Source organism: Parambassis ranga, chromosome 7 (assembly GCF_900634625.1).
Source record: "Parambassis ranga chromosome 7, fParRan2.1, whole genome shotgun sequence".
Lineage (NCBI taxonomy): Eukaryota > Metazoa > Chordata > Actinopteri > Ambassidae > Parambassis > Parambassis ranga.
The window spans coordinates 16,654,268-16,673,320 of record NC_041028.1 but is presented as its reverse complement, the minus strand read 5'-3'; the positions used below and the strand labels follow the sequence as shown (position 1 = coordinate 16,673,320).

At 43.7% G+C, this 19,053-nt stretch overlaps 1 protein-coding gene across 1 annotated transcript in view; it reads right to left on the bottom strand.

The window, feature by feature from the left end:
* LOC114438033 (uncharacterized) overlaps window positions 1–19,053 on the bottom strand; it is a 143,411-nt gene that overhangs the window by 98,743 nt on the left and 25,615 nt on the right. The window contains 2 exon segments of the mRNA XM_028409059.1: window positions 17,603–17,629; window positions 18,105–18,151. Coding sequence (XP_028264860.1) covers window positions 17,603–17,629; window positions 18,105–18,151 — 74 coding nt within the window.

Sequence of the window (19,053 nt, the reverse complement as noted above, 5' to 3'; positions counted from 1 at the left end):
TGTCTTCTATATTTAGTTTTTGAGAACCGCAGCCTTTTTTACAACACCAACAAGAGGGATACAGCGCCACCAGCTGTAAAAATGAATGAAATGACTCACAAAAAGATTCGTTCAATTTAGTGTTCAACAGTAAAAAGTCAGTAAAAAGAGTCAAACTTCCCAACACTAGCTCTAAGTAACTTGGCTGCAGTGCCATGAGGTCCGAAGTGATAGTAACTGTTCCTCTTAAAGGTAGGGTAGGAGATTTACGGACGCAATGCGCCCGTCTGTCTGTCTGTCAACATCAATTTACACCACGAACATTTCAGAAGCGCAGTTACAGAGCACTTACTGAAAACTTGGTTTACTCCCTCAACACGGTGGCGTAGGAAGCATTAAAAATGTGGGGGACACACCTTCTGTGGGTGGGTGGTGAAAAAAGTACATTAGTATATTATGAAATATAATATAATAATATGAAGTAGTTGTGATTTCCTGCGGATTTTAACAGGTTGTTAAACTATTTTACCTACAGAAGTAAACACTTAATGACTATTTCAGAGACAAATTCAACAAAAACTCGGTGACAAACAGAAACTAATTCCAAGTGAAACCACAGTTATGTCGACCACACTGGTGGCACTACACTAACACTGTCAGGAGTTGTGGTGGATGAGGACACAGTTGCAGAGAGCAGAGCAGTTTCAAAGAAAAGCAGTCTTTTATTTAAATGCCAGGAGGGCAAACAAAACAAACTAAAAATCACACTTTGCGTGGTCGAAGGTAAAGTACAAAATAACAAATTAAAAATCACACTATTTGTGGCAAAACTAGGTGAGGCAAAAACAACATACTTAGCACAGAAAGAACAGGATCAAAAACAAGGCTAGGCTAGGTCCAAAGTTTAACAAAAAGCAAAAACAAGGTCTAAAGGCATTGCATGGCATAACCTGGTCACATGGCGGTAGCAGGGCATGGCAGAGACAAGGACAAGACTAAACACAATCCCCTTTGGTGACGACAAGACAAACTGGCAGAGAGTGCAGGGAAGACAAAGACTAAATACACAGGGACCAGGGAAGACAACGAGACACAGGTGACACACATGAGGGCAGGGCTGGTAATCAACAAGGAGGGAAAACACAGGAAGCAAAACTCAAGACAATACACAGGGAGGACAGGACTACCAAAGTAAAACAGGAAACACAAAACAAGACTAGACAACTAGAAACACAAAACAAGACTAGACAACTAGAAACACAAAACAAGACTAGACAACTAGAAACACAAAACAAGACTAGAAACACAAAACAAGACTAGACAACTAGAAACACAAAACACAAACCCAAGGAAACAAAACACCAGAACTACAGGAAAATAACAACAACTAAACACAGATTAAACTAAAAACCCAAAACAAGGAAAACAAAACCATAAATAAACACCAGGTCATGACAGAACCCCCCCTTCAAGGAACGGCTCCCAGACGTTCCTAAAAACACAAAACAAGGGTCCAAAAAATAAAAACACAGGGAGCTGGAGTTCAAGGTCTCAGAAATGAATCAAAATAACTCAAAGTCCCAGAGTTCATGAAGGCCCCGGCCATGGGCCAACAGGGGCAACGGAGACAAAGGTCCCGTAAAACGAGAGTCTGGGGTGCTTGGGGGGCAGAGTCAGAAATGGAGGGGACAGGGACCCCCCAGGGTCCGGGCGAAAGCCCAGCATGGACAGGGGTGAGGACCCTCCGGGGTCCGGGCGGAAGCCCAGCATGGACAGGGGTGAGGACCCTCCGGGGTCCGGGCGGAAGCACAGCATGGACAGGGGTGAGGACCCTCCGGGGTCCGGGCGGAAGCACAGCATGGACAGGGGTGAGGACCCTCCGGGGTCCGGGCGGAAGCACAGCATGGACATGGCTGAGGACCCTCCGGGGTCCGGGCGGAAGACCACCAGCGATGGAGACGCGGACCCTCCGGGGTCCGGGCGGAAGACCACCAGCGATGGAGACGCGGACCCTCCGGGGTCCGGGCGGAAGACCACCAGCGATGGAGACGCGGACCCTCCGGGGTCCGGGCGGAAGACCACCAGCGATGGAGACGCGGACCCTCCGGGGTCCGGGCGGAAGACCACCAGCGATGGAGACGCGGACCCTCCGGGGTCCGGGTGGAAGACCACCAGCGATGACGAGGCTGCGGACCCTCCGGGGTCCGGGCAGAACACCAGCGAGGACGAGGCAGCGGACCCACCGGGGTCCGGGCAGAACACCCGCGAGGACGAGGCAGCGGACCCTCCGGGGTCCGGGCAGAACACCAGCGAAGACGAGGCCGCGGACCCTCCAGGGTCCGGGCAGAACACCAGCGAAGACAAAGCAGAAGACCCTCCAGGGTCCGGGCAGAACACCAGCGCCGAAGACGAAGCAGAAGACCTTCCAGGGTCCGGGCAGAACACCAGCGCCGAAGACGAAGCAGAAGACCCTCCAGGGTCCAGACAGGAAGCCAGAGCCGAAGACGAAGCAGAAGACCCTCCAGGGTCCAGACAGGAAGCCGGAGCCGAAGACGAAGCGGAAGCCAGAGCCGAAGACGAGGCAGGGGACCCTCCAGGGTCCGGACAGGAAGCCAGAGCAGGGGACCCTCCAGGGTCCCGACAGGAAACCAGAGCAGGGGACCCTCCAGGGTCCCGACAGGAAACCAGAGCAGGGGACCCTGCAGGGTCCCGACAGGAAACCAGAGACGAAGACGAAGCAGGGGACCCTCCAGGGTCCCGACAGGAAACCAGAGACGAAGACGAAGCAGGGGACCCTCCAGGGTCCCGACAGGAAACCAGAGACGAAGACGAAGCAGGGGACCCTCCAGGGTCCCGACAGGAAACCAGAGCAGGGGACCCTGCAGGGTCCCGACAGGAAACGAGCGACGCCGTCTGGAGCCCGCCCTCTGGCCGAGACGGGAGGAGCGACGCCGTCTGGAGCCCGCCCTCTGGCCGAGACGGGAGGAGCGACGCCGTCTGGAGCCCGTCCTCTGGCCGAGACGGGAGGAGCGACGCCGTCTGGAGCCCGCCCTCTGGCGGCACCGGAAGGGATGGCGACATCTGGAGCCCACCCCTGGGCGGCCCCGGAAGGGATGGCGTCATCTGGAGCCCGCCACTGGGCGGCACCGGAGAGGATGGCGTCATCTGGAGCCCGCCACTGGGCGGCACTGGAGAGGATGGCGTCATCTGGAGCCCGCCACTGGGCGGCACCGGAGAGGATGGCGTCATCTGGAGCCCGCCACTGGGCGGCACCGGAGAGGATGGCGTCATCTGGAGCCCGCCACTGGGCGGCACCGGAAGGGATGACGTCATCTGGAGCCCGCCCTCTGGCGGTACCGGAAGGGATGACGTCATCTGGAGCCCGCCCTCTGGCGGCACCGGAAGGGATGACGTCATCTGGAGCCCGCCCTCTGGCGGCACCGGAAGGGATGACGTCATCTGGAGCCCGCCCTCTGGCGGCACCGGAAGGGATGACGTCATCTGGAGCCCGCCCTCGAGGACTGGGCGGGGAAACCAGGGGGGCAGCATGGGGGCCACAGGCGCCCGGAACTCCCCCATGTCCTCGAACGCCCTGGCATAATGGAGGTGGAGCCACGGGTTAGCGCTCAGAGCTAAGTCCATCTGGGCTCTGAGTTGCTCCTTCAGGTTCCACAACTCCCCCAGCTGTTGCAGGAGCGAGATCCTGTGATCCACCAACCCCCTCACCTCCCTCCTGTCCGCGGGAGGTGAGGGCAGGTGATCCACCAGGTTGAGCTCAGCTTGGAGCTTCCTCCTCAGCTGGTTGGCCTGGCTCCAGAGGATCACCAGCTCGTACGGGGCGAACTCTGGGCCGCGGCTAAAGGCAGCCGGTTTAACTGCTTCTGTGCCTGCTGTGTCCATAGTGGCCAGTTTGTACTGTCAGGAGTTGTGGTGGATGAGGACACAGTTGCAGAGAGCAGAGCAGTTTCAAAGAAAAGCAGTCTTTTATTTAAATGCCAGGAGGGCAAACAAAACAAACTAAAAATCACACTTTGCGTGGTCGAAGGTAAAGTACAAAATAACAAATTAAAAATCACACTATTTGTGGCAAAACTAGGTGAGGCAAAAACAACATACTTAGCACAGAAAGAACAGGATCAAAAACAAGGCTAGGCTAGGTCCAAAGTTTAACAAAAAGCAAAAACAAGGTCTAAAGGCATTGCATGGCATAACCTGGTCACATGGCGGTAGCAGGGCATGGCAGAGACAAGGACAAGACTAAACACAATCCCCTTTGGTGACGACAAGACAAACTGGCAGAGAGTGCAGGGAAGACAAAGACTAAATACACAGGGACCAGGGAAGACAACGAGACACAGGTGACACACATGAGGGCAGGGCTGGTAATCAACAAGGAGGGAAAACACAGGAAGCAAAACTCAAGACAATACACAGGGAGGACAGGACTACCAAAGTAAAACAGGAAACACAAAACAAGACTAGACAACTAGAAACACAAAACAAGACTAGACAACTAGAAACACAAAACAAGACTAGACAACTAGAAACACAAAACAAGACTAGAAACACAAAACAAGACTAGACAACTAGAAACACAAAACACAAACCCAAGGAAACAAAACACCAGAACTACAGGAAAATAACAACAACTAAACACAGATTAAACTAAAAACCCAAAACAAGGAAAACAAAACCATAAATAAACACCAGGTCATGACAAACACATTATACAAGCCTCTATATCTGAGGCCTTCTCTCATTTACAGACAAAAAACTGGCAAATCTCCCTCATGTCCACCTGATAGAGTTTTCCGTCATCACTCACCTCAGCAATAGAACTTCCTCCACTGGTCCTACATGATGGCCCTGCCTCTGACTCACTCTCAGTACCAACCCCAAATATGGAGTAGAGAGATGGAGATGGATTGTGCTTTACTTTTCAATTAACAACCAATATAAGTGAGCTTTAAAATATATATATATATCATCACTGAAATAACATCAGCATATGTTGATTTAACACAGTGGTCTTCTCATCATCTGAGTTTCAAAAAGTTGTTGGGCCATGAACCAAACTCTGCTTAATGCAGATAATGCTGAAACACTAAAAATACTAACTTACAAAAAAAATCCTGTCTTTATTTTTATTTGCTTATAAAACTGCTGAATTCACAACAAACCTTGTGGATGTGTTTATAATGATGCCCTGCCTCATCTGCTACATCAGTGTGTCCCTGTTCATATAATGCCCCACTGTGTCCTGACGGTCCATCACATGTGTTTTATTCTTGCTGATAAGAATACGAGCAGGCGGCTTTGTGCACTGGCCAGGCGAGGCTGAAGCTAGCAGGCTAACAGAAGCTAACCTGGCCTAATGCCGAAAACAACTCTAACTCTCTGTGTCTTTGTTGGGAACCTCCTCATGTCCACTGTGTGTGGGGAGGTGTGAGGGTCCAAACGGGCCATTTGAAAATGTGGGGGGGACACGTCCCCCTCTGATATAATGGCAGCTACGCCTACCAGAAGCGTTGCTGCGCGCTGCTCCGCGAGTGATACGCGGCAGTTCTATTATGGAGATGTGTCGCGCCGAACACGCGTCTATTTGCACCAACTACATCGAGCAGACAGGAAGTCAGTCACCAGAATAAAATAGTTTCCGGTGGATTTTCAAAATAAAACGCCGTCAGACTGAAATCTCGCTGATTTAACGTCGCTACCGGCAGAGAAACAGCCACAGCCATGTACGAGGAGAGATTCAGTTTGAAAAGTAGAGAAACGGCATTTTATATGATAGAACATGCTTTTTATAAGGACGACATCAGAAAGCAAAAGGCAGGGAGAGAAGCAGCAGCTGTTCTCAGAGGGGAAGGTGAGGAGCTGCCCTGTGTGTTGCGCTTCTAAAACGCGCTGCTGCGCGGCCGCTGTAAATACTCTCATTGACTATAATGGAAGCGTTTCACAGCGCTTGACGCTGCGCTGCAGTAACGCGTCTGGTAGAAATCCGGGGCCAATCCTACGAGGCGCACCTGCGCGGAGTATTGGCTGGTTGTCACTCCCTGCTCTGCATGCACCAGAGAGGTACGTGCATGATGGGCGAAGTCACAGACTGGTTGGGAGGCGTGGCTTCGGGGTGAGCTCTGAGAGAAAAGGGCGTGTGCTTACTTCCAAAATCTGGCTGACTCACTGAGTTTTCAAAATCTCCTACCCTACCTTTAACTCTGCCACACAGATCACAGTCTAATGTCACTGATCTTACCTGCACAGATGAAGGAAAAAGTGTTCATACACGACGGTTGTTCCTGTGCAGCTTTGTCCTCAGCCTCCCATACCGTGTCCTTCACTCTGTCAGTGCTTTCACTTTCACTTTCACTTTCCAGGATGGTTGAAGTGACTGAGACTTAGGGACCGCCCTTTTATTCTATTGGCTGTGATGGGTCCACTGAGGTGCCATTTGTTAAAATTGACCAATAGCAGATATCACCCTGCTCTGTGCGTGAGCTGTGTGTGTAAGCTCTGGTTGAAACTCAGATGCAGGAGCATATAATATACTGCTCAAAAAAATAAAGGGAGCACTTAAAGAACACAATGTAGGGTTAATATGGGTTAATAATTTTAATATTTACATTGATTATTTTCATGTTATTTTGTCCTCAACATATTCCACTATGTAATGAATGAAGATTTTCAACTGGAATATTTTTATTCAATGAGATCTAGAAGGGGTTATTTTAGTGTTCGCTTTAGTTTTTTACAGACATAAAGTGTATTTAGTTTTTTTCAAAATTCAGAAAGTACAGTAGTAGAGCTAGATTTAATGACAGCACAGCCTTTGTTTCCTTTTTTTACTCATACTACACAGAGTTCTGTCAGTTAGAAACATGAGCATTAGCAGGGCCATCACACAGTCTATGACTGACTTTAGCTAGAAGTGTAATATATCTCAGCTCAATATCTTGGTCTTTACTCCTGCTTGTTAATAATCCAGTTAATCTCCCCCTCAGTTTCATTCTATGCTGCAGTGACATTATATATTAACCACTATTGGAGTGACAGGTCTGCTGTTGTCTCCTCAGTTACTACTGGAAAGTGTGTCTATCTGTGTATGAGAGAGACTGCATGAAAACACCAACTAAGTCTCCATAACTAAAGCAGTGACAGTCATAAATCTTTTAAAACTGTTCATGTGTACAGGCCATGTGATCACAGTTTTGTTGTGTAATCAGTGCAGTACTCAACCACATCTGCTTCAAGAATGCTCTGTTTTGGAATTTCCACAAATTTCATATCCTCATAGCTTATTTTCAGGTCTCCATCTGTTGCGCTTTCTCACAACGCTTTGGCATCAAACACACACACTCACTCATTCAGATACAATTATTTAATTGCATTTATTTATTGTTATTTCAATCAATGCATGACTGCAGGTGTTATAATTGAAAGAATGAACGGATACGATGACCTTCTCTGTATTTCATCATGTGAAGTGAGGAGTGTGTTGAAAGCTCACCCTCACTTTTGGTGCCAGTGAGTGTGTGAAAAATAGACGACCCCGCTACTTAATACTAATGGACTCATCCATTACAATATTGTAAAAACACACTCTAAGTGGAAGAGTGTTAGCATCAGACATCTGGTGTGTGCATCTGTGTGTGTGTCTGACCAATGTGTATCAAAATGATGCAGACATGAAAATCCCTCACCTTTTGGTGGAATTCGCTGTTTTGAAACCAAAATAGGTGACCTACGTGAATCGCGTAGATCTGAAGGGAAAAAAATGGGGTGGCAAGACCAAAAAAAAAAGTTTGTTTCGGCACAGACTCCCCGAGAAGCGTGTGTGCAGAACTCATATGGCCTGCCCACTGCAGCGACGTCACACACAAAATCTTGACGATTGTGCGCGTCGTGGTTACCTGGCCTAACGAGCTGATAATGCTCGGGGAAGAGGGCGTATAGCATGACAATAGATAGAAGATACATCCCCTCTCCTTTTAATGTGTGCGTCGTGTGTAACGCCGTGATAATCTCCACATTCATCATGCCCACTGAATTCCGACCAGTCACACAATTGTTCTTGCACACCACTAAGAGAAAAAGTTCTGCCCAAGCCATGTGTCCGTGAAAGCTGCCGAACAGGCACTCCGAGAACAAAATGATGTCATTTTGTAGTCAGAGAGCCGACAGCGAGAAGAAAGTTCTTTGTTCTCATGGAGTATGGATCCAGCTTAAGCGTTTACTACTGTAGGTAAAATAACTGTTTAACAACCTGTTAAAATCCACCAGAATGCAGGAAATGGCATGTAGGAAGTTAAAAACGCCCCCCGCCCCCTCCAAAAATGTTCCCCCATATTTTTTATGGCATGACATGTGAGGTGAACTGGCTTAGACAATCAGTATGTTCAGACTTGACTAGTTTGCCCATAATTTGTATGAGTACATTTTATAAATGTTTTCATTTAATTGTGTTCATTAAACATGATCCAAAATTATTTTAAGATGATATGTGATTATTTCAGCCCGTTTATACTTCCTGTAATGGAGATCAATTTTTGGGCCTCAGTATTTCATGCACTACCCTTCTCACCTTTTTCACCCCTGACCCGTTTTCATGTCTAATGATGGATGAGTGTTTGTCCATGTGTGTGTGATGTTGAGTTCTGCACACCTGTGTGTGTGAGTGGGGGTTAAAAGTGCATGGGGGGAGTGGGGGTAGGGTAAGTAATACGAAGAGTAAGCCGTTTCGAAGGTTTTGATAAACTGAACAACAATTTGCGTGTCCATAAAATCTGCTATAACACTGAAGTTGGAAAAAGTCTTACAGAACTTCAGTATTGGTCCAATATATTGTTATATATATATAAAAAAATCTGTGGCCCTTAGCTTTCTGTATAAGTTAAGAGAGGGTGCAGAGCTTTAAACAAGAGAGGGGCCCAAAAAGAAGAGAAATGGTCAAGGTTACATACAGTATGTGGGTGGATGAGGTGGTGAAATGAAGCTTGATGCATGATGGACAGAGAGGGATCTGAACTGCTGTAATCACTAAAAAGTAAAAAAGAAAAAAAGTAGCCTATAAAACAGCAGCCACGCCCAGCAGAGTACTACACCTGCCAAGAAGTAAATCCCTGAAGGGGCCAAAGTACACCAAAACATAGTTTCCTGAAAACTCATTGGACCAAACCTGTAGGAGCTGTAACACTATAGCAAGTGAATTGTGATCACAAAGTCCACAGCACTTCACAGATCATATCAATGCTGGTCAGGTTGTTTTTTTATTCAGTTTTATTTAATCCATTACCGCAGGCTGCTGTTGTTGATTGCTTTGCTGCCCCCTTGTGGTCAAGGTAAAGTAATACTGCTCCAAATCAATTTTTGAATCCTTTTTTAAAAACTCAAACTACAAATTGTCAAATTGTACAAACTGCTTTTGCTTTCTTCTGTGACCCTAATCATATTTAATCAATTATTGACAGTTTTGGTAGCCAATAACAAAATGAACTTGTTCGGCTAAGTTGTGTATCTGTAGGAGCCCTTTGTTTACTTTCTGGTTTAACCCTTCCTAACCCTTCTGGCTTATTGTTGAATGTGTGTTTGGCCTGGGCCTGGCTGGAGCCTGGACGTGAAGGGGCTTTCTTAATCGGCTGTGTTTAAATGCTCAATTAAAAAGGCATGGTCAGATGTTGTGAACCATAACTTCTGAATGGAAGTACATGGAGGCAGCTGTGTTGTTCTTTTGGAATTTGTTCATGGAGATGGAGCATCCATGCTAACTGAATGACGCACTTGTGGCTGAACTGATTGCAGATTCCCTTTTCTGGGACAGCAGCAGCAAGCCAGATATTTTGGCCTTACTTTTGTACAGTGTGTGGACAGAATTGCATGGACAACTTTTAGTGCAGTCAATAGTTCTGTTGCCAAATATAACCAAACAACATTTGAAAAGGTAGTTAAAGTGAACAATGGTCCAACACAGCCCAAGTGTTGGGCTCTTGGAGAAATTCTGGAGTAGTGCCCAGTTCTGCCTTCACTAAATAAATACTGTATGGTTACAGGGGGCCCAAGCTACATCATTTGTTCTAACTTTATGTAATTGTTTTATAATTTCTCAATCTGAACAATGGTTTTGAGTTAATGATCTTTTAAACCTGTCTGTTCAGTTGGGTTAGAATCTATCCATCATCTGAACCTGCTTTGTCATGTAGTACAGGGTTATAGGGGGCTGGAGCCTAGCAGCTGGAGCCAATCCAGTAGTGAAAGGCTGCACCCTGGACAGGTCGCCAGTCCAACTCACACTCACACCTAAAGGCAACTTAGCGGCATCAATTGAGCTAACAAGTACGTCTTTAGATGATGGGAGGAAGCTGGAGCACCCAATCATTACTTAAATGTAGTCATTTTAATTATCTTTTTATTCATATTTTGGCCTCATTAACGAGAAGAGTTTTGTACTTATTAACATGACCATAGCTAAACATATTCACCCTAAAATTTGGACCTTTCCTGTAATCTTTCTTTTCAGTTCACACACAAACAACCCTTGTCTCCATTCAGCACATAGGCTAAACGCCAATTCCTTAAACTTGAGCCTTGCACAGGCAACTTTCTAATTAAAACAAGTCTTCAGATATGGAGGCAGAAATGCTGTGATGTGCTTTCAATGAGAAACAGCAGATCAATATAACAGAATAAAATAAGCAGAAAGAGAGTGAATGAAACAGATCTGATGTCTGTGATGTGGGAACTGGATCTGAATGTAGTTTTTCAGCTTCTTCACAGATTTGAAGTAGATTCATATTAACAATGAAAGAGCTTCCAGAGGCTGGTTTTCTTTCCAAAGGTTTGTTTCACTTCTCATGTTGTCTTTGCTTTTGCTCCTTGTCATTCATTGTCAGTAGATTAGTACCTACATTCAGATGTATACACACGTCAGTCCATTGGACTGAGAAAGAGACAGAATTTAAAATGTGCATGCCTTTTTTTAATGTGAATTGTTCCTAGGGCCAAAACCTTTTTCTTTTTAAATGATTTTAATTTCTAGAGATACGAATACAAAATGAACACACACAGACAGACTGACAAACAAAAAGGCACATTTAAAGGCAGAGCACAAGTCCATGAGAGTACTTTCAGATGAATAGTATTGTGAAAATGCAGCATATTATTGTGGATCTATACAAGGACTAGTTATGATGTCCCAGATATGTGCAGCAGGTCAAATCTTTGTTAATTATAATTAATGAATTAGCCCCACACTTTTTAAAAAACATCTTGTTTGTCTTTTTTGATATTTCTTTGAACCATTTCGCTATGCTTGCTTTGTCCATTTCTTTCCATGCGGAGCGATCACTCACGAAAAAATCATAGATTCGTGAGGATTTTTTTTCATGGCGATTTACGTGAATTTCTTCAGGGTATATGCCAAATATAAAAAAATGGACTCCAGCATTAATTTCACTGATAAACTCTCCTTAACCTCTCTCCAAAATTCTCTGATTTTTGGACATAACCACAGACAATGGAAGCAAGTGCCCTTATCTTCTCTGCATCTATTACAGAGAGCTGGGATCTGTATGTTGAATTTTAGTGAAGGGTTTTTCTGGTGTAAAATAAAGTCTCATTAGCCAATTGAATTGCAGTATTTGTATGAAAAGTCCAGTCCAAACAGATTTTGTTCTTATTTCTGCCACCTCAGGATTTCTCTGTCATAATGTATTTAACAAGCTGAGGTCACGTCACTCTGCCTCTTTCATCCACTTCAGTCGTGGCTTCAAGTGAACACAGACTGCGTGAAGCGTGAAGCCATGAGTATAGCCCCCCCCAATAAAAACAATAAAAATGATCATTCATTAATCGTAATTGAGGAAAAACCCTGAATCACGATAATCACCATGCTACTGGATATTAAATATTAACCCACAGCCCTACTGTATTACATGTAATACTAATGTGGATTTTTTTTGTAAATTCTCATGACTGGGTAGGGTAACCACTGTACTGCAGTAATTCGTCTCACAATCAATGCAGTTAACACGTCATGCATGATGGGGAAAAAAACGTCAAATACCGGAACCCGTTATAATAATATAAAATACCGTGATATAGAATTTTGGTCATACCACCCAGCACTAATACAGTAGCATGTTGAGTTTTGCACCTTCAGAGCCCTCTTGCACTTGCAGTGCTTGCTTGATGTATTATTTGATATAACATGAAAGGAAGAATAACAACCATACTATGTTTACAAAGAAAGTCTTATTATTAATGACATTAATGAAAATTAAAGCTGCAAGCAGCGATGATGGGCCCTTGCACTCCTTGTGGTCCGTGGGACCAGCAGCTGCTGCCTCCCCTATATTCCCACGACCTCTCTCCCACCTGTACCAGCATGAACTGTGGTCTGCAGGGCAGAAGAGTACAGCAAAGCACACATATACAAAAGACAGGTCCTCCGGCCAGTAGGTGGCGCAGTGACTGTAGTGTATCAGCATATCAATGTGTGCAGAGTCAGATGTGCAGCATGACTGTAACGTTTTATCCACATAGGATGAAGTATGAGGGAGATACAGCCACAAAACTTCTATTTTCTGTGCATTGGCGAAGGGTCAAATTTGTGGCGGCGCCGCAGCCAGACCGTTGGATGAAGTGCTGAGTTTTTGATAACTTTTGGTCCCTAATACCTTAAGAGTAACCAGACCAATTTTCAGGTGGATTGGACAAATGCTCTGGGAGCAGTTGGTAAAAGTGCGGGGAGTGAAAAATGCCAAATGGCGAGTTTTTTTCAAAATGGTGGACTTCCTGTGCGTTTTAGAGGATACCTCCAAACTTTTTTTTCTTGTCTAGAGATGATACATGTGTACCAATTTTTGTGTCTGTAGGTCAAACGGGGACTGAGATCTCATTCTAGGGGGCGCTGCTGAGCCGTGTGGCCACACCCACATATGACAATAAGATGATATGAAAAGGTGCACAGGGGCTGATGTCATGATAGAGTAAGAGGCAGGTAGGATGAATAAATCAAGAAACACAGCATCTTTCTCTGGTGGCGAAGGGTCACCTTTGTGGCGTTGCCCCGCCCACACGGTGTAACATCCATATGCCGAAGTGCTGCGCCCGCCAATGGCGACAGTGTCAAGTCGCGATTTTTGTTGGGGGACAATTTTGTGCCAAATCTGGTGAGTTTTTGAGCATGTTCAGGGGGTCAAAATCGCAATACCGGAGCCGGAAGAAGAATGACGTACAATAATAATAAACACTTGCATTTTAATAGGGTTCTCGCACATTTCGTGCTCAGGTCCTAAAAATACACAACATGTGTAACATGAACTAAAATAGATGATAAAAATTCTATAATTAGCATAAGCATACGTGTTGAGGATTGTGACCTCTGATGCTGATTTGAATTTGCCTGATTGACCACTGCAGGGCTTCGGTCAGAAAACTCACAGGACATCAGATGAGTTTATAAGTTTTACTGCAGAACTTTCTGGACACAGTGGTGCATTTTGATACAGAGCAATACAGTGCACTGTAGAGGGCAGTTTCTGAAACATGTATAAAACAAAGGACTTTTAGCATTGCATAAAATGCTTAAATGAATACAGTAAATAATAACTTCACAAAAATGTAAATAAAATACATTCAAATAAGGATTAACTGTTATGTAGTCACATGTGCTGTTTCCACCTTTAACCATGTAACATAAATATGTAGCTAAAAAAAAGCTTGAGGCTAACAGCCATATAAACACTGAATTAGCTTAGCGTGCTAAATCGCGATTATGCTAAAACGGACATCTTAAAGAGTGCAAACACACACCATGGGGGAGCAACACTAACAGAGGGGGTAAGTAACATGTACTCATTCATTTCACATCAGTGGGAACATAACTTACATCGTCAGTGACTGCTGCACCGTTGTAAACATGTGAAAACGTGAGGAAAGCAGAAGGAACTGCATAAACTGCCTTCAAAATAAAACGCTCCCTTTCAAAATAAAAGAATGAATACATTCGCTACTTAAACACATAACTTGAAGAATTATTAACAATACGTCTTTATTAGAACATTCCCACATTAACATTTTTTATTTCCATATTCTACTATCTCAATATGGATCCCCCAATAAAACTGTGTTGCAATTGTATGGTTCTCTGGTAGAAGACAGCAGGTTAGAATACAGACGAGTTGATGTTTTCATTCTTCATACATGTCAAATGTCGCTCAGGCTTTCACATTGCAGCAGACAGTAATACAGACATTTCTGATGCCTCTCTTCATGGCTGTCTGTACTCCACTGACTATGAAAAGGAACACTGTTTTACATTTTTGTAGTCACAAACATATGTACAAAAAAAGAAAATGATAATCATGCAAAATATTTTAAATAAAATACTTTGTGTGTTTATACTACAAATGTGTGGGAAGGAAGACACTAGAAAATCAGTATTAGAGCTGTAATCTCCCAGTCGACTGGTTGATTTATTAGTCGATACATTCTGGCTTGACCAAAATTCTGATTGGTCGACTTTTTGTAGCGCAAAGTACCAAGTGCTAATGGGGGTGTTTTCAGAGCACTGTTTCACAGGTAACAGTCTATCTTTGAACACCCCCATTGTTTTCACTACTTGCTAAATATTTATTTTGTTTTGACCGTGTCATTTACAGTCACTCCTCCTCTTCCATGTCAGAGACATCTGCAGTGTGGCAGCATTTTGCATCCTGAATTTCCCCTCGCGGATCAATAAATTGTCTATCACAGCTTGACTACGAACATGGCATATCAGCTAAAAATGGAAAGCTGCCTTGTCTGTATGTTTGCAAAACATTATTAAACATTATTTTAATAAATGTCTTATAACTTTAGGCGCACCCGCTCGCAACAACGGCAGCATCCTTCAGATATACCCAGTAGGGGTGGAATGGTTCACTAAATCCTTGGTTTGGTTCATATCACGGTTCTGAGGTCACGGTTTTCGGTTCGGTTCACATTGTTCAGGTTTTTACTTTACTTACTTTAAACACTCTGGAAATACCATAGATGAGCACAAAATATATATATATATCCTAATTATCCAACATTTAATATATTTAAGAATCAGTTCAGTTTTTCCCATCATTATATCAGGTCAAGTCAATTTAATTTTTTAATTTCTATATAGCACCAGATCATAACAGAAGCTATTTAAGAAAACATTTCCTATAGAACAGGTCTACACTTTGTTCTTTTATCAAACAAACTAAGCAGCTCATGTTATTTATCTTTTTTGCACGGCAGCATGTCATTTCTGTCTCTGCATAGTTGTGCGTTTACAATTCATCGCTGCTGCACTGGTTTGTCCACCATTGCTCATCACATCTAGTTGGATAGCCTGAACTCTATGACTACGCTAGGCTAAGCTAACGGTACAGATGTTCGTGTTTTTATTTTATTTTTGCCATTGAAATATGCTATTTACATCCTGCTCTGTAAGCCATTATGGTCCCTGCGGCAGCTTTGTGCACGACTGGACGCAGAGTGATGTGGGTCTCTCTGCTCTGCCTGCAGCTGAACCTGCTGCGTGAAGCTACAGAGACTGACTGCTTGTAAATGCGCTGAGGCGGGGGAGGAGCTCACGGTTGCTGCTTGTCGAGGAGAGTAGCCTGACTGCAGAATGATTTCACGTCAGTCTCTAAAAGTCTCCAGAGAGAGTCACTAGATGCTTTTGATTTTTTAAAAAAAGTTTGGAAAGTCACCAAATGTAGCGAGTTGCCAAGTTGCCAACACTCGTCTATATGCTGTGGTAAAAATGCCTCCCTGCATTAGTTGATGCCATGTCCAGGACCGAACAGAACACTCCCCCGAACCGAAACACGTGTACCGAACGGTTCCTATTTTTTTCATGAACCGTTCCACCCATAATACCCAGACCATGCTGGATGAGCTCAGTCTCGCTCAGTGCGCAGGACATGTGCACAGCGAAATGATAGTGTCTGTAAATTATTATGACAAAAACTATTATCTCTAAAATAAATAATCAGACGATGTAATAATAAGTAAATAAATTACTAGTCTTTATGTTACTTATAATTTGTTAACTTTTTTCAGCCTCCCAACTGTAGTCAGGAATAGCATAGCAGCATAGCATAGCAACCTGCATCAGTTGGAACTCATTCATGGGTGAAAAAAACACCATCACAAAAGATATAAATAACAAATGTGGTAATCATTGCAAGTTAGATTTGCCAAGCAAAAACATTGCTTCATACTATTTATATAATAATTTGTGCTAATGACAATTTTAAAGCTACAAGAAGCATTTTGAATTGATTCAGTTCACTCTTAATTCTCTAAGTTAGTTCTGACTGATAAGACAAATAAGTTTTTACTAGATCCCTGCCAGGACCTTCCATTATCAGTAACGTTCAGTGAACTCCAGATATCGCCGACCGTCTGTGCAAATATCTGCTGATTCGGGTTTTCCTTCAATAGTTTTTAGGCATCAGGCATAGCACATGGAGAGGACGAGTGGACGAATCAGCTGTCAGTGTGTGTGTGTGTGCACGTGCATGCATGAACGAGAGGGAGAGAGAAAGTTGCATGGAGTTGAATGAACAGAAGGATAGCTATATTTTTAAATCGTGTTGGCTATTTATGTGGTGGCCCGCCACAAATTGATCCATGTGTGGGAAACCCTGTCATACGGAACCTTCATAAAACACAATAGTAAATACAAAAATCCTATCCCATAATAGCTGTTTTCAAATATTACATAAGCTTCAGTAAGCCTGTGTGCACTTGTACTATATACTGTATGTGCTTCACATTTCCACACATCGGTGTTTTAGTGTGTCATAAAGTCAAGTTTTCTGTGTGAGGATGTGCGTATGTCAGGGTGGGGTCATGTATTTTGAGTAATGTATATATAGTTATGACAAAAGACGGGGCACTGATACAAGTTTTAGGCCCAGCTAAATATGATATGTATTTTGGAGCTATGCCACTTGTGTGTGTATACTAAATGTGTGGGACGGAAGACACTAGAAAATCGGTCTGTATTTTACAGCTTTACAACCACAGGATGCCATAGCTGTGTTTCAATCAGTGATTCTGAAATTATGAAGCCATATACTGTTAATGTTTAAATGTCATGTACAGGCTCAGTCACACAAGGTCACTGAGCCTTTCTTAAACCAGAATCCTGGGAACACTGGCTCTGTGAACTTTGCATGAAATGTATGTAAGAGGCTCAGCTTTCCTGATGAGACACCGTAATAACTCAGAGTTCCACCTTCCCAATCCAGCAACACTGCTATCTTATTAAAAGGACATTCATTAATATGTTGTAATGTTTCCCCTTTTAGAATAGCCCTTTCATTTTTGGAGAAGACCACACTCCAGGAACTCTTATTGCATCCTAGACCACCACTACTGTCCCATTTTCTACCTACACCTCCATAAGTCACAGCAATGCCAACTGTTCCTTTCCATTCCACCTCCCAGTAACAGAGACATTTCAGACCCTTATCACAAAGAACCTGAGACCTCAAAAACCTGTCCTGAGTTTGAAGTCGCTCTGGCTTCTCCTCCACCTTCTGCACAGTTTTGACTCTTTTGCTCCCATCAGACAGAACGAGCCTTTTGCCTGCTGTATTTTCATCAAACTTCAGAAGAGCACCATCTGAAAACACACACACACATTTTTATACTAAACTGAGGGCAGGCAGTGTCAAATGACTATAACGTCTACACTGATGTTCGATGATAAGTATGTTCTCAGTTCTCAGGACATTTAAAGATAAAAAGAAACCATTATTGAGCCAATGCCTCTAAAGGAAAACAATTACATGGCTGTAATGAATTTTTTCATTCAGAAGCTAAAGAAGAAGAAGAAAATGTTGTTCAACAGTACCTGTAAAAGAATCAATGAGTTCACCAATTTCACCTCCATCATTTTACTGGCATTTTACTGATAGCACTGATTTTCATATCACATTAATATTAATATTATTACGCTGCCCTTAGGGTTAGGGGTTGAGTTAAGGTTAGGGTTAGTTGTGTGGTACAGCTGTCCCTATTTTGGACTTCAATATACTTTTTCATTGTGATATTGAGCCAACATTTTTAAATCAGTTTCAGAAAAAGAAAAGACTTACACTTCTTCATGCCTGGTTTTAATCTATGCTGTCCATCGTAGTCAAAACTGTACAAAAAAAAATGTAGTCAATACAGTGCAATCACAGTATTTGACAGTATTTTCCTCCACACTCTGCTTCACCTGCTCCCCTGGCTTCACCTTTTGGGTTCCTAAATCACTTCATCTATCAGAGTTTGGTGACATCTGGAATCAAAGTGGTCCCCCTCACACCAAGCTTTACTAGGTCTCAGGTATCTTCAACAGAGCCCAGAGGCCCTAGGTGCACCACCTCTTTTTCTTCTTCCCCCAAAATCATGTAGCTTAGTTCAACTCAACCTGCCCCTCCCTTTTCAACTCCAGCTTGACAACTACAGCCTGCATCCAGTCTTGTTTCTTTCTCTTTCTCTCACTCAGACCACTAGCATCAATGGCCTTTAAAGCCACCAAGACTGCTGTCAGCAACTAGAACACAATGAGCCTCTGTTGTTTAACCTGGGGCCTTGGGGAGAACACTCTCCCCAAGCATAATAGTTAGAGGTCACTGAGTGGATAAGAGGGTAAAGTGTCTTGCAATCAAATTTGATCACAATCAAGAAGATAATCTCTGGTCCTACTCAAACTGACTTAAAACTTGGGGTGTTCAATATCAGGTCCTTATGTAACAAGTCCCCTTTAATCAATTATATTATATTGCTACCTGCTTGATCTTTTTTTTTAACAGAAATCTGATTGGAGTACAGGCCCTTCAACACAGTCCTTGGTACCCCACCCAATTTCACATTTTAAACTGTAGCACAAGAAAATAAAAAAACAATCCTCTATCTTGTTTTTTTAACTTAAATGTGCGTAACCCTCAAGCCATGTGTCTCCCTTCTTTGCAGGATGAGTGAAATAGATGCCTCTTCATAATTATGTGGTCACATGACCATCTATGGTTTTCTAAATAACAGGGGTGGCAATACTTGCCC